Source organism: Dysidea avara, chromosome 5, assembly GCF_963678975.1.
Source record: "Dysidea avara chromosome 5, odDysAvar1.4, whole genome shotgun sequence".
NCBI lineage: Eukaryota > Metazoa > Porifera > Demospongiae > Dictyoceratida > Dysideidae > Dysidea > Dysidea avara.
Window position 1 is genome coordinate 21,195,752 of NC_089276.1, and position 17,709 is coordinate 21,213,460.

General features: G+C 37.7%; 1 protein-coding gene across 1 annotated transcript in view; it reads left to right on the forward strand.

Annotated features, from left to right (window-relative positions):
* Positions 1–3,094, forward strand: part of LOC136256169 (sushi, von Willebrand factor type A, EGF and pentraxin domain-containing protein 1-like) — a 49,224-nt gene extending 46,130 nt beyond the window's left edge. Inside the window, exon 25 of the mRNA XM_066049115.1 lies at positions 2,823–3,094. Within this exon, the coding sequence (XP_065905187.1) occupies positions 2,823–2,944 (122 nt within the window). The 3' untranslated portion in view covers positions 2,945–3,094. The remainder of the gene's footprint in view (positions 1–2,822) is intronic.
* The last annotated feature ends 14,615 nt before the right edge of the window (positions 3,095–17,709 follow it).

Consider the following 17,709-nt stretch of genomic DNA (forward strand, 5'->3'; position numbering starts at 1 on the left):
ATATTAAAAACTTCCTACACACTACTTTAGTAGCTACTGTGACTGCTCTAATTACAGTATCTCGATCGAGACGCACGCCGCGATAATTAAAACATTTAATTGTTACGCAATCATTTTTCAAAGGGGGTTTCCGTGGAAACCAATGAAACCCCCCTGGATCCACCACTGTTATGCCCTAGAGACTTGATTCTTTAAAAATACATTATTGAAAACTGTACAAACAAACGTGCGTTTCTATTTTTGTTCTCTGGCTTCTCAGTCATCAGATACTCTTCTTCCGCTTTTGTGCTGGTACTAATCAGTCTTCTTTACCTCCACGCCATTCTTCGCCAGAAAGAGCTATCAAAAAACGACAAACGCTCTTTTAATGCATAAATACCATGCTTGCCCATCTGACATTTTCATGCCTATCGGGTCTAAAATGACGAACTAGTTCTAATTTTAGTATCAAGGTGTAGAAACTGGGCGCCCGCAGCTGTTCTGTGGCCACAGTTATTGTTTCTTAATTGCGTAACCGGAAGATAGTCGGTAAATTACGGATCGCTATATTCATTAGACCACGATGAAGAAGATACAACACTTACTTCGCTTCCTTCATGTATATCGCTCTTCTTCTTCGTTTGTGGCAGGTTATTTCATCATAAAAGACATTTTCTTGTTGGGCGCGCCACGCGATAAACAAGCCACAGACTAATTAGACAATTACTGGTGACCATGGGAATCCATTAGTAAACTCCATTAATGTCATCTACAGTACCTCATCTCACTGTGCCTAATACTGCCTATCACATGACCAACATTAGGACTGCATAAACACCCAATGGTACATAGTTAATTAATAGATGGAAACTGGTTAAACTTCTTGCTAGTGGGAAGTAACAAAGAGCTTGAGATCACTGTATCTAATCCAAAATTCACCTGAATTGTCATTATTAAAATTTTACCATTAACCTACCATCACAGCCATTTCTTGGCCGCCACCTTGGATTTCACATCTTTTTTCACCATAGCCTTTTTGAGGGCCGCACACTTTTTTTACAGCTTAGCTGTTTTGGATTAGATTTCATTTGTATTTGTATACCCCAAAGCCGGCCTATAGCCAGCTTTGGGACCTTTTTAACCTATCTTTTTTTACCACAGGAAGAAGAAAAGATGAAGTAGAAAAGATGAAGTAGATGTACCTTAAATATTTTATCAGTAAATGTACAAATTATATATATAATACATATATTGATTACAGAAATCTCCATGGTGGTTTCTTTGTAGCTGAACTCTCTACAAGGTAACTTTTTCTAGCTGATGTCTCTACCAGGTCACTAGTTTGTAGCTGAGCTCTCTACATGGTGGTTTCTTTGTAACTGAACTCTCTACAAGGTGACTCCTTCTAGCTGATCTTTCTATAGGGTGATTTGTTTGAAGCTGAACTCTCTACAAGGTAACTTCTTCTAGCTGATCTCTCTACAGGGAGATTTGTTTGTAGCTGAACTCTCTACAGGTGATTTGTTTGCAGCTGAACTCTCTACATGGTGGTGTCTTTGTAGCTGAACTCTCTACAAGGTAACTTCTTCTAGCTAATCTCTCTACAGGGAGATTTGTTTGTAGCTGAACTCTCTACATGATGGTTTCTTTGTAGCTGAACTCTCTGCAAGGTAACTTCTTCTATTGATCTCTCCACAGGGCGATTTTTTTGTAGCTGAACTCTCTACATGGTGGTTTCTTTGTAGCTGAACTCTACAAGGTGATTTCTTCTAGCTGAACTATCTCTTTCCATACTATAGTTGCATGAACTCCCTACAAGGTAATTTCTTCTAGCTGATCCCTCTACAGGGTGACTTGTGTGTAGCTGATCTCTATACAGGTTTCTTGTTTCTAGCTGATCTCTTGAATTCACTTCAGGGTGACTGCTCTATTAGAGTATCTCGATCTCGCACTTGCTGCACCAAGTAGGATTTCGTGTTATAACTCCGTGGCTTTAAGTCTGATTCTTCTACACCATTGATGAGCCTTTCTAAGATGATTACTCCATCTGTACAACGATTTTCAAAGTATTACCCCAAGCGGTTCATCTGGAAGGCGTGGCAAGCAGTCGTTTTTTTATTAGCTAATCTCGATTGCGTAATTGTTACACACTGTTGGTTTTTTCGTTGTATCTTCCTGTTTTTTAGCTCGATTTCTTTCAAACCACAAAAGGTTTGAGGTTCAATAGTTAACCTATTCACCCACCGATTTTCAGCTTCTTCCCATACGCGGTTTACCCTGTAGGCTTGACAACATATTGGTGTTATTTTTCGTGAATAATCGCTCATAACTCTTTACCTGTTTATCGTATTCCAGCCAAAGTTGGTACCGAGATGCGCCTGTATATCCCCCTTCTGTGTGCCAAATTTCAAGGCAATCGGATGTGGCGTTCGCGTTTTATAGCAGTTTTTGTAAGTGTGCGACAAGAGGAAGAAAAATAAGAAAAAAAAACCCGAAGAAACTGAGCCAATTTTTGAAGTCGCATGTCTTGGGAACGCGCAAAGCGATTTCGCTCAAATTTGGAAAGTGGAGCGCTGCAGTTGGAGGGCATGTTCACAGCTAAAATCGTCTTGTTTCATCAAGGAAGCACAGAGCTACGGAGGTTCGAAAATTGCGTTTTCTTTCTTCCTGTCAATATACTCACGGGTGTTACGCGCCGGCTTCTTGGGCCGCACGACACACTACTGTGTGTGTTGATCTATCTACTGATGTCTTTGCTAAAATCCAGTATCATATCAGTTACCTTAGAAATATGTGCTGCATACACATACTCTACTTTGTATTAACTTATATAATTTCTCTAGGCACAAGTCCTCAAGCGTACACTGGACTAAGTGTTGGACATCATTCAATCACTTTGGTGTCCACATGTCCTGGTGAAACTGAAGGAATATCCAATACATCAACTTTCAGGATCCGTGGTTAACTAACTGGATTGATATACTAGTAGTCTGGACTGATACTGCACTTGTTATTTAGTTGTAGAAACACATTTTATTTGCTGACTCTATGCACACACAACTTTGCAGCTGTAGCTATATCTATGAAATTTTGTTGATTGTACATTGTTACAATTTTTACAATTAGTAGTTGCTAGTAAATTGGATAACATCCAATGATTGAGTTGGTACATAGTGCAATGTATAGCTACTGTATACAGTATGGTATCATTAGATTTTATGTCCTGTATACTTGTACAAAATAATATAACTAGGTAAATAAAATCCTTCATTAATGGTACCCTTGTATATACTTTGGTCACTAGCTACTACAAGTACGAATTTAATAACATTAGCTTAATAATATTATTATGTTAGTCTCTTACGTATATACGTAGTTACATAGAAACCATGTTTTGCAAGTTTGCACTGAAATTAGCCACATTGGTGAATATGAGCTTTGATTTACAAATTTAATATTAAGTTTATGTTAATAAAAATAATGTAAGACAGAATCAAAATCTATTAAGGAAACAAATTATCAACTCAATAACCGCTTTCTGTGAATGAATTAATAAAGACATGCATGACACCATTTAAGTTGCAGTATTGACGCATGAGCAATTGCAAAATTTTTAACCATTCAATAGACAAATTTCATAAGTAAAAATTAACTGTTGCCCCTAGCAACCTAATTTTTACATTGATTTATTTTTTGTTATGCAAGACTCAAATGTGAGTGTAGTACATTATCAAGTTAACGTACACTTAATAAATGAATGTAAGTTAGGAACTGTTTCTTCAGACAGAGAGTGGTTCCATAGTCGAATAGCTGTGGGTAAGGAGTGATAGGTGTTTCTTTTAGCAGCAATAGTCATAAAACATCAACCTGAGTCCCCTTATTTAGGGCTTCTGCCAAGTTATTAACAGTCGCTACAAGTTGAGTCTCACATGACCTGTTCTAAACCCATGTTGTTCATTACATAATATATCTTGTATTTGTTAAGGTGATCATAAATAGATGATGATACTATAATGATCTAGAAATCTAAAGCAGTTTACTATGTGCATGTAAAACTCTAGAACATATTATGTTCTAGAGTTTTACATGCACATAGTAAACTGCTTTAGATTTCTAGATCATTTGTCCAACTGTACATGGTCTATAACACTTGTGACGTGTAGCCAATCCTTTGCACTTGCGCTTATAAATGGATCGTAAGCGCTACTCGAAGATCATGTCTGGGAAGACTACTGTACAGAGTAACGTTAAATATGAAAAATTAACTGTTGTGTAGATGTTAAAAGTATATTTTGAAAATGTCCGTGTCCGCCCATATCCGCATTTTCCAACTACCACACGCAGCGGACTGTCCTTGATTGCACGTTTGCAAGGACAAGCTTTGCCTTTTAATAGTACCGGTGCAACTCAGGGCAAACTTACTTTGTTCCTTTCGTCGTCACCTTTGGCTTGGCTGGTTAACAGACTTCGACGTTTTTCAAACCGCCGGCATTACTGTACATCGTCAAAACGTTTCTCCGCACCAATGACCCTTGTGGTCTGCCACGTCCCTTCTGTGCTTCAAGTAACACATGACTTCAGTAATAAGAAACTAAGTAGTCTTCACGGATGCTATATGTAAGAAGGTCCCCATAAGGTATTATTGTATTCCACAATTGGGTGGACAAGGGTTGTGTACAACTTTACCAATTTAATCATGACAATCTTTACCTCGAACTTTATACTAGCCATTACGTACAATATGTTACCATTTCGTTTTTTATCGTAATTTCACGTAATTTTGCTCTTAGTCTCGCTCTTACTGTGTTCCTAGAGTTAGAAAACCACCCCTAGGATTAGGAGCAGCGTCCCTAGGATTAGGAACAGCACCCTTAGGATTAGGAACAGCACCCTTAGGATTAGGAACAGCGCCCTTCAGTAGGATTAGGAACAGCGCCCTTAGGATTAGGAAGAAGCCGGTGTGAGTAGGATTAGGACAACATTTTAAAACATTATGGGTAGTGATTTACATTTGTAACATTTAAATATATCAAAATAAGAACAGTTGTCAGCTAGCACTTGTGGTTATAATGTTACAGTAACATACTGTACCTAATGGATTTTGAATCTTTACACTCAAATGACTTGCCCAAAATTCGATAAGCCTTGCCCTTATCTTCAACTACTGTGCCTGTGTGGAAATTTCAGTTTGAATCAATTTGTATACCAAGATCCCAGAGATTATCAAATAGCTCCAGAACTAATGCACCAGTTAGTATACAATGGATAGGCAAGTGGTTATATAACTCGAGTAAGCAGAAAATATTGTAGCTAGCATGCAACTTTACAATTGTATAAGAGCAAACAACTGAAGTGGACATATCACAATGATCCAACAGTACTCAAGGAGGCATTAGGGACCTGTAGCATAAGTCTGTGATTACAGGGAATCAGCTATATAAAACTGTAAAATGCAGCAGACTTTGAAGTGGTTTATATGCAATTTATAGTATGTTCACGTTGAGCTGAATCCTGAAAAACAGCTAAAAATTAAAAGTGGATTTTTTCTCAACAGAGTTAACATTTCAGCCAACCAGATGATTATTGGGAACAGCAAAGGTGTCAACAACAGACATGTACGGTTTGGCTTCACTACAAATTTGGGAAAGGGCTGTAATGGACACTGTACTTATATGGCTTCTCCATAGGAAATGTATTGTGAAAATTTTGATTGGCCGTAAATATTATGTCAAACATTTGAACAAAAAGATTTCAAAATATTTTTAGCGGATCAAGCAGTACTACAAATGAGCCAAATTTCAAGATCATGTGTAATTGCATCCATGAGTTATTAAATGTTTTTGAGGATTCAGCTCAACGTGAACGTACTATAGAGTTGGTAACACACCTATCAGAAAATTGTCATAGCCAAAAAATTGACTACCCAAGGAACATAACTACCCACTTTAATAAAGTTAACAAGCATTAATGAATACCTAGCTACATCTACATGTATAGTTTCAAAGTCTTCTGCATACCTCACAAGTATTTATAGTACTTTGTGTGGGAAAGATCAAAGCAAAAGTGTGCTTTATTTCCATAATGCACTCAAGTGTGCTGTATTTTTCATTTGCATCACAATAAAGTACAGGTGTGCGTTGGTTTGGAAAACAAAGAACAGTTATGGAAAATATTTACGAAAACAAGATCACGTGTGTAACATTTCTAATCACCAAAAGTAGCCAAATAATACTATTATTTGTTTTACTACTACACCTTTATCACTCACATAGACACTTACCGATTGTCTGATGACTGACAACTGACGTGGTTTGAGTTCACGAAATAAACACTCCAAATAAGATGACAAGACAGCACTTTAAACCAGTTAAAGCACTGCTACGCTTGTAATATATGAAATAAAAGCACTCAGGCATGGTCTCGAGCCTAATATAGCACTCAGCTTCGCGTCGTGCTATATTAGTCTATCACCCATGCTCTGGTGCTTTTATTTCTATAATGCAGCTATGCATGCATGGTGGTGCTTTAACTAGTATAATATTATATATACCACTTTAATGTGGGTGTTCAAAACCAGTTACAATACAAAACGCTTTGACTCATTTTATTGAGCGACATGGAATGTTTTATTGTGGGTTTTAGTTTACACATTAGGCAAGGCTCAGTGTAGTTGCTAAGTTAATTTTAACAGTAACTAAACTATATTATTAAGACGAACGATCTGTAAAATGATCGCTTGGGTGATGCATGGATGAGTATTTCTACCCACTGCGTGGGGACATGTCAGCCATTGAGCAGACCATGAAACAAGAAGAATATGACAACTAGGTGAGCAGTATATAGTGCTAAGTACTTAACTTAATGTATTAACTTACTTACTGCCACAATAGTGAAGGTTAATGTAGTATTAAAAACTTTACATCCCAAGAATCAATCCACCACACCTGTATACACTACATAGACACTCACTGATTGTCTGATGACTGAAAATCGATGCGGTTCGAGTTGAAATGAGTGCTCCAAACAAGATGACAAGATAGCACTTTAAACCAGTTAAAGCACCACTACGCTTGTACAATATGAAAATAAAAGCACCCGGGCATGGTATCGAGCCTAATATAGCACTCAGCTTCGCCTCGTGCTAAGTAAAACAAATAAATACTATCTTTTTGGCTACTTTGGCGATTAGAAACATGTTACGCATGTGATCTTGTTTTTTATAAATCTTTTCCAATCAATGCATAACTGTTCTTATTTTCCAAACTAATGCATAACAGTACTTTATTGTGATGCAAATGGAAAATATATTTAGCACTCTTGAATACGTTACAGAAGATAAAGCACACTTTTTGATTTGATCTCATCAACGCAAAGTACTTTAAGTAATATTTATACCATGGCTGTGAGGGATATTGTTGATATATACACCCGAATCCCGAGGCGTAAGGGTGTATCAGCAAAATCCTGACACAGTGACTCAGGGCACACTCACCTGATAGGTGAAAGAACTACAAATCACTCACCACATTTTGTTTTGTACACTAGCATCTGATGATTGATTGCGGTTTCAATTGCGTGGACAAATAGCTCTCATAACGTTATCCTACGTCATTATGTTTCAACACACGCCAGGAACTATTGAATGTGTATTAGTCTCTTGCCCACATTCTCATGCTTTTATTTCCATATTGTACGTGTGGCGTTGCTTTAACCAGTATTAAAAGGATTCAAAATGACGTGTCCTCACATGAAACTCACTTAGAAGTGACCAAAACTAAGGTTGTCACAATGTTCAACATGTTGATCATGACAAACCCCATACAAGCTTCACCAATTTTCATATTCATGGGAGTTCAGATGATGGAGCAATCACAACTTATACATACTGTATATATAAGTGTGCATTTATTATTTTGTGCCAAGGGCCCCAAGTTCTACTGTGAACATATGGAGAATTTTTTAATTAAGGAATGGTTACTATAAGAAAGATTTAGTAGCACTGACAATACATACATAATAGAGGGTAAGTATAGTGTTGACAAGAAACCACCGTTATTTAGCTGTATAGCACTATATTCTTCACACACACACACACACACACACACACACACACACACACACACACACACACACACACACACACACACACACACACACACACACACACACACACACACACACACACACACACACATGCACAGGTCAGTTTTGGATGGATTTATGTGTATAGGTACTGAAGTACCATGTCTGTACCACCTTTACAGTGTTTACCATGAGCATATAGTGTATACAATAACGTACTGTATAGTAGGGACCACAAAGGTGTAGGCATGGCCCATGAAAAAAAAGATCACCCAAAAACCAGCCTCAATTTTCCCTGATGACAATGAAGCAATATTGGTAAGTAAAACTAAGCCCAAACAAGCTTTCAGATTGACCAGAAACACTTTCAACAAGTTGCTACGGAATTTTTAAAAAGATTATTAAACAAATTTTCTACTGACTGACTGACTGACTGCTTGACTGACTGATACCTTCAGAAAAGCGTAACTTGATAACGGCTAAGTAGTGATATCCAGCCTAGTATTGTTTGCACAGGGCTGTATAATCATGTTTTGTGACATTGTGATTACATTTCTTGATATCACAAAACAAAATAGCTGCCGTAGTGAGGGGACTTTGTACAGGGACGTATTGGGCGAGGTAGTGTCTGCTATGATAACACTCAAACAAGGGAAAAGGTGAGGCATACTGTATATACTACAAATGTGTGTATTTGCGCATGCTTTGAAGAAATTTGTCTCCTTTGCCCAATGAGCCCGTTTTGCATCACCAAAATATGTTTACTACATCTTACCTTTATTATTCCTTGGTTCCAGCTGTAAAAAACTATAAACTATAAACAATGTTTATTTCAATTTCTGTGCAACAAAGTCTCTAAAGTCCCCACACTAAGACGTCAATTTTTTTCAATTATGACATTATGCTACAACAATTTCATCATTGTGGATATCGTCCATTGGAAACTGCACAGAAAGATTCCATTAACATCATGCAACCTTGTTTGCTGTTTACGTTTACATCAATTTTGTATATCCCCTTTCCAGTTAGCATTAAAAGTTTAAAATGTCCTGCCACATGGTACTTGTTTACATAATTATGACACGTCAGAAATTAATGAATCTACTGTTTTGTTATCAACAAGTAGCCTAATTACAGTCCATATCAAATTTACAAGCCACAACTTCATTCCGTAAGTTTTATTCCATTCCATTGAGAACTATTTCTTTATTTCAAACAGGAAGTACATACATGAATTTATTTCATTAAAGAAGTTACAGAATAATATTCCAGATGAAAGCATAAAGTGTCGTGACTTCATTTATTAGCCAAACCGCTATGGTAACACACAGTTAACTACGTATGTATAGTGTTTTTCTTATGATTTAGACAACTGAATAATGGAAACAACTCAAGAATCATGTTCTATAACTACACACTGGTCACGTAACAATAGCCACCATATATAGTAGCTTGTAAATGCTAACTACAGCTACAGTGGGTTGCCTTTCACTGTTGTTTTCCAACCATCCCACTATCATTATAATACAATCTAATCAAAAACAGCCAAGCTGTAAAAAAAGGAGTGCGGCCCTTGAAAAGGCTATGGTGAAAAAAGATGTGAAATCCAAGGTGGCGGCCAAGAAATGGCTGTGATGGTAGGTTAATGGTAAAAATTTTAATAACAACAATTCAGGTGAATTTGGTGCCGCTTGGTCAATTGGCACAAAATTCACCTGAATTGTCGTTATTAAAATTTTTACCATTAACCTATCATCACAGCCATTTCTTGGCCGCCACCTTGAATTTCACATCTTTTTTCACCATAGCCTTTTTAAGGGCCGCACTCCTTTTTTTACAGCTTGGCTGTTTTTGATTAGATTTCACTTCTTTTTGTATTTGTATACCCCAAAGCCGGCCTATGGCCAGCTTTGGGGCTTTTTAACCTATATTTTTTCTTTACCACAGGAAAAAGAAAAAGATGAAGCAGATTTTATAAATACTTTAACTCATTCTGATTTTATCAGTAAATGTACAAATTATATATATAACGCATATATCAAGAGTTCATAATATAAAAAGAGAGCAGATATTTATTACATGTCAATTAATCCCCACAGGATAATTTGCAGCTGATCTCTCTACTGGGTGACTTGAAATGTAGCTGAACTCTCTACAGGATGATCTGCTTGTACGTAGACGAACTCTTTACAGGATTCTCTCTACAGGGTGACTTGACTCTAGCTGAACTCTCTGCAGGGCTATCTGTTTGTAGTTGAACTCTCTACAGGGTGATTTGTTTGCAGCTGAACTCTATACATGGTGGTTGCTTTGTAGTTGAACTCTCTAAAAGGTGACTTCTTCTAGCTGAACTCTCTGCAGGGTGATCTTTTCATAGCTGAACCCTCTACATGATGATTTCTTTGTAGCTAAACTCTCTACATGATGATTTGTTTGTAGCTGAAATCCCTACAAGGTAACTTCTTCTAGCTGATCTGTCTACAGGGTGACTTGTTTCTAGCTGGTCTCTCTACAAGGCGATTTGTTTGTAGCTGAATTCTCTACAGGGTGATGTGTTTGCAGCTGAACTCTCTACATGGTGGTTGCTTTGTAGCTGAACTCTCTAAAAAGTGACTTCTCCTAGCTGAACTCTCTACAGGGTGATCTTTTCATAGCTGAACTCTCTACATGATGATTTCTTTGTAGCTGAACTCTCTACACGGTGATTTGTTTGTAGCTGAAATCCCTACAAGGTAACTTCTTCTAGCTGATCTTTCTACAGAGCGATTGTTTGTAGCTGAGTTCTCTACAGGGTGTTTGTTTGCAGCTGAATTCTCTACATGGTGGTTTCTTTATAGCTGAACTCTCTACAAAGTGACTTCTTCTAGCTGATCTCTCTACAAGGTGATTTGTTTGTAGCTGAACTCTCTACAGGTGATTTGTTTGTAGCTGAACTCTCTACAAGGTGATACTTCTAGGTGATCTCTCTACAGGATTCCTTGTTTCTAACTGAACTCTCAACAGGGTGATCTGTTCATAGCTGAACTTTCTACTGGGTGATTTGTTTGCAGCTGAACTCTCTACATGGTGGTTTCTTTGTAGCTGAACTCTCTACAAGGTAAATTCTTCTAGCTGAATTCTCTACAGGGTGACTTGTTTCTAGCTGATCTCACTACAGGGTGATCTGTTCATAGCTGAACTTTCTACAGGGTGATTTGTTTGCAGCTGAACTCTCTACATGGTAGTTTCATTGTAGCTGAACTCTCTACAATGTGACTTCTTCTAGCTGAACTCTCTACAGGGTGACTTGTTTTTAGCTGATCTCTCTACAGGGTGAATTGTTTCTAGCTGAGTTCTCTACGGGTGATTTGTTTGCAGCTGAACTCTCTACATGGTGGTTTCTTTGTAGCTGAACTCTCTACAAGGTAACTTCTTCTAGCTGATCTTTCTACAGGGTGATTTGTTTGTAGCTGAATTCTCTACAAGGTGATTTATTTGCAGCTGAGCTCTCCACAAGGTGACTTCTTCTAGCTGAACTCTCTACAGAGTGATTGATTTTTTTGCATCTGAACTCTCTACATGGTGGTTTCTTTGTAACTGAACTCTCTACAGGGTGATTTGTTTGTAGCTGAACCCTCTACAGGGTGATCTGTTTATAGCTGAACTCCCTATAAGGTAACTTCTTCTAGCTGATCTTACTACAGGGCGATTTGTTTGTAGCTGAGTTCTCTACAGGGTGATTTGTTTGCAGCTGAACTCTCTACATGGTAGTTTCTTTGTAGCTGAACTCTCTACAATGTGACTTCTTCTAGCTGAACTCTCTACAAGGTGACTTGTTTCTAGCTGATCTCTCTACAGGGTGACTTGTTTCTAGCTGAACTCTCTACAGGTGATTTGTTTGCAGCTGAACTCTCTACATGGTGGTTTCTTTGTAACTGAACTCCCTGCAAGGTGACTTCTTCTAACTGATCTCTCTACAGGGAGATTTGTTTGTAGCTTAACTCTCTACAGGTGATTTGTTTGCAGCTGAACTCTCTACATGATGGTTTCTTTGTAGCTGAACTCTCTACAAGGTGATTTCTTCTATAGCTGATCTTTCTACAGGGTGATTTGCTTGTAGCTGAACTCTCTACATGATGGTTTCTTTGTAGCTGAACTCTCTACAAGGTAATTTCTTCTAGCTGATCTTTCTACAGGGTGATTTGTTTGTAGCTGAACTCTCTACAGGTGATTTGTTTGCAGCTGAACTCTCTACATGATGGTTTCTTTGTAGCTGAACTCTCTACAAGGTGATTTCGTCTATAGCTGATCTTTCTACAGGGTGATTTGCTTGTAGCTGAAACTCTCTACATGATGGTTTCTTTGTAGCTGAACTCTCTACAAGGTAATTTCTTCTAGCTGATCTCTCTACAGGACAATTTGTTTGTAGCTGAACTCTCATATGATTGTTTCATTGAAGCTGAAATCTCTACAAGGTGATTTCTTCTAGCTGATCTTTCTACAGGGTGATTTGTTTGTAGCAGAACTCTCTACAAGGAAACTTCTTCTAGCTGATCTCTCTACAGGGAGATTTGTTTGTAGCTGAACTCTCTACACGTGATTTGTTTGCGGCTGAATTCTCTACATGATGGTTTCTTTGTAGCTGAACTCTCTACAAGGTAATTTCTTCTAGCTGATCTCTCTACAGGGTGACTTGTTTGTAGCTGAATTCTGTATAGGTGATTTGTTTGCAGCTGAGCTCTTTACAGAATGGTTTCTTTGTAGCTGAACTCTCTACAAGGTAACTTCTTTTAGCTGATGTATCTACAGGGTCACTAGTTTGTAGCTGAATTCTCTACATGGTGGTTTCTTTGTAACTGAACTATCTACAAGGTGACATCTTCTAGCTGATCTTTCAACAGGGTGATTTGTTTGTAACTGAACTCTCTACAAGAAAACTTCTTCTAACTGATGTCTGAACAGGGTGAATTGTTTGTAGCTGAACTCTCTACAGGGTGATTTGTTTGTAGCTGATCTCTATACAGGTTACTTATTTCTAACTGATCTCTTGAATTCTGTTCAGGGTGACTGCTCTATTAGGATGACTGCTCTATTAGAGTATCTCGATCTCGCACTTGCTACACCAAGTTGGATTTCGTGTTATAACTCCGTGGCTTTAAGTCTGATTCTTCTACACCATTGAAGAGCCTTTCTAAGATGATAACTCCATCTGTACAGTGAATTTTAAAGCATTACCCCAAACGGTTTATCTGGTAGGCGTGGCAAGTAGTCGTTTTTTATTAGCTATTCTCGGTTGCGTAATTGTTACACACTGTTGATTTAGTTGTTGTATCTTCCTGGTTTTTAGCTCGATTTCTTTCAAACCACAAAAGGTTTGAGGTTCAATAGTTAACCTATTCATCCATCGATTTTCAACTTCTTCCCATACGCGGTTTACCCTGTAGGCGTGACAACATATTGGTGTTATTTTTCGTAAATAATCGCTTATAACTCTTTGCCTGTTTATGGTATTCCAGCCAAAGTTGGTACCGAGATGCGCCTTTATACCCCCCTTCTGTGTGCCAAATTGCAAGGCCATCGGATAACGCGTTCTTGTTTTATAGCAGTTTTTGTAAGTGTGCGAAAAGAGGAAGAAAAATAAGAAGAAAAAAAAACGAAGAAACTAATCCAATTTTTGAAGTCGCATATCTCAGGAATTCCTGAAGCGATTTCGCTCAAATTCGGAATGTGGAGTACTGAAGTTGGAGGGAATGTACATAGCAAAATTCGTCTTGTTTCATCAAGGCAGCACAGAGCTACGGAGGTGCGAAAAGTGCGTTTTCTTTCTTCCTGTCAATATACTCACGGGGTTGCGCACCGGCTTCTTGGGCCGCACGACACACTACCGTGTGTCTTGATTAGCCCTACGTCACTAACAACCAGGCAGCCTTTCAGCAAAAAACTGACTCTTTTCTAGTCCTGATACTGTCCATGTAATCTAGTAAATACTGTCTTTACTAATTTTTATGAGTTTCCCAGCACAATAGTGCATAGTCAAATGTGTGGCTACAATCATAGTAGCTACTAGTCATAATTAAACTCCATCATGAGGACTGAGGATATCATTGTTAATAATCCAAGGCTGCTGTTATAATAACTAGATGCCATGCAAGTTTATATATGTGGGATCCAGTTGGCTTCTTAATGTAGCCACCTCATTAATGGTGCATTTATTTTTGGTCCCACAGGTGTACCCTTTTCATAGTTTACATTTTGTTAAAGAATTACCTTTTGCACTGACCTATATACTAATATGCTTCAATTCTAATATTTAAAGGCTTCTGCAAGGGATTTTCAGTGCTGGAGTTTAGCTACCATATACTCCTGATGTAGAGCTTCAGTGGGATAGAATTGGATATAATATTGGTAAACTCATCAGTAAAATCAATGGATTATTGCATTTGACCTGTCATTCAACCATGTACATGATCATGACAGCTAATTTATGTCATTACAAATTGGTTTTGGTTGCACTTCGTCATGATGACCTCAACTTTATAGTATGCACAAACAAATCATCCATTTAGCAGCAGACAGAAGACTGATAAAAATAATTATCAATATGTAGACTGTAGTCCATTAACCAGATGGTGAAGATAATTATATAAGGAAACATTATGAGTTATTATTTATACCAGTTTCCTGTACTCTGAGGAGTCACACTCATTAATGGGTATGATGCAGGATGAGCAAGCTATAATGCCATATATGGATGACTTACTTTCACAGTTCTTGTCTAATAACATTTTAATCAGTCTCACCATTGAAAATTATTTTTGGGTTGCATATACACACATACATGTAGTAGAATTACAAAACGACAGTAAAACACGACACTCCATGGTTTACAGCATGCATCATCACCATAAGTAATTCAGGATTGACCAGATTCCTATAAATAGATTCTAGAATTATCTTGTGGCATCACATATAATGTACATACATACACAATGTAAGTCAGGGATCCGCTAATGAAGAAAAAAGCAATAGAAGATATCATCATAAGCCAATACTAAATTAATAAAGCTACACAGGAAACTATGTTTCATCCTCCTCCTGTATAATGACCTACACTGATGAATGATTTACTCGCTGACGTCAACAGCAAACCATTAAAAATTAACCATGACAATAAGTGGCTTTTAGATTATAGCTACCATTCTAATGTAAGACCTGTTGAATCTGATTTTTTAATGTGCAACCATACTCCGTTGCTAGCTACAAGAGCTCACAAATTTACACTCCACTTTTTCTCCACTGGATTCCATTACCAGTATAGGACAGACTATATATATACATCTCAGTCTTCACCATCTGTAGTCAACATATATTTAAACGGTGTGTTTCAAAGGGTGTAAAGAAATTCTAATAGTCTTAAAATATTTATCATGTTACACAAGTAAACTCTTTCTTATGAGACCAAAAAGGAGACACAGATTCCCTCTCCAAGGGCACACGAAATAGCTGTACTAACTTATTATGCATAATAACTAATGAGTCTTGATTTGCTGAATAACACCCATGGCCAGTGGTGATTCTATACCTGACCTACAATGGGGGCCAAGTAGGGAACAGTATGACTATTGTGTAGTAAAAACATGAAAAGTGCTAAAAAATAACAATGCCAATCTATACTGCAACTTTTCCTTAAGATTATTTAAAAGTTATATTTCAGGATGGGGCATGGGCCATGCCCTACCTTAGAATCGCCTATGCCCATGGCCACTGATGCAGTGTCATTTTGACAGTACAGAGTAATAAATCACTTACAACACATGCATAAATACAATGGATTTCACTACTTCACTGAAATTTATTAATACTATAGCCAAGTTAAGGGGAATATAATATGGCATGATGGTATGAGTGAGATACTATTAGCCTTGAGAATATTTTGTGCTATACTATATCTTGGACGTATTCCACCTGTCATCAAAAGGTGGACATGACTTTTCCTGTACTGTTATAGGCCAAAATGTATAGTAGCTTCACCCTTCTATAGCTTACTAGCTTCAATGTTTCATCATAGCTAACAGTACATGAATCATTCAGCACATCATCACAACTAATGCAGATGTCATAACGTGAGCTAGCTCGTATGCTGTTTGGAATGTGCTAGCTGGCTTGAGGATATTAAGGCACATCTTGGCAAATGCACCATGTGGATGCATATTCTGCACATCTTTTGAAGCTTGAATTACAAGAAACATAGACTCAAAATATATGACCAGATCTGCAAAAGGGGGTCTCATAGCCTTTCCAAATTTCCACGTTTGCTGAGTCATAACTCATCATGTGTTAGACCCATTGTCTTACAATTACATCCAGGATTAGTGCTATGTTAGAAGTGTAAGGTGACCAAATTTCAGGCTGGTACCATATAAGTTATGGATTGCCAAATACATGCAATTGGAAAGGCAATAAGACCCCTTTTTCACATATGTAGATTAGTTTGTAGACATCCTTCCAGGTATTTGTCCCATTTCACTTTAGTGAACAATTTTCACTTAGGTTCCTTGGCTCATGGTAAGCACCTTGTACAGGCTTTGCCTCCAGTGTTTGCCCTCAGTGCCTAACTGGTAAACCATGCAGATAAAATGCACATCTTTAAAAGCTTGAATTGACACGGTGAATTACAAAGTTCTAATTGTTTCACGTGTAACATTAAGACTTTATTTACAAAATCCAATCACAATTATCTTTACCAACCTAAAATGCACATCTAACATATTACAGACTAGCTACCGTCTTGTGGTGGATTAGAGATAATTAGCCACAAACATATACATAATTATAACTATGTATTCTGCTGGCTAAAGTACCATTACTGTAATCATTATCTTCTAATGTATATTTAGCTAAATTCATGATCAAGTTCAACAATGTATGTTCTGCAGTTATGTAACTTCAATCCTCTAGTCTTCATCACCAACATGTACTCTCACAACTTTATATGTAACAACTTTAAACAGGCTGTAGGACCAGGTGCACTACAGACCTTCATACTTGTGCTGCAAAGCCTTAATAGATAAAAACAATGTACCACAATACAGTAAGTTTACAAATGAAGTTTATGTGATTTTCTGTGCCTTTTGGATACTTACATCTCTTCCTACAGAATATGGCCCAACTTGTTATACTATTTATTCTATTGTCCATCATGCACTAAATTAAGAATGTCTAATTATGTGACCCAGTCTGAGAAAACTGGTCTTATCGCCCATGTCAGCAGATTCAATTTTTCACCCAGGACACAAAGCTACATGAATAAACTATCTAATTCCACAATCAAAATCAACTAGACTTGAGTGGTCTGGTTTTGCTGGCTACTTTTCCCAAGCCCAGTGGCGATCCATACGTGCGGTGTGGGCCTTAATGGAGCTCTGGTCAGCCTGGGGATGACTGTATGTGGCTGTACAGCACTGTGGTGTTGAATAAGTACCTCTGCTGTGAATTTCCTTTCATTTTAGCCAATTTTGAGACCTGAATGGTCCAAAACGTGGCCTAATTCATCCCTATGCCTTCCTTTTCAATTCTTGAACACCATCTTGCCCACCTTCAGGCTGGTACCATATACACAAGTCAAGTTATGGATTGCCAAATACATGCAATTGAAAAGGCAATAAGACC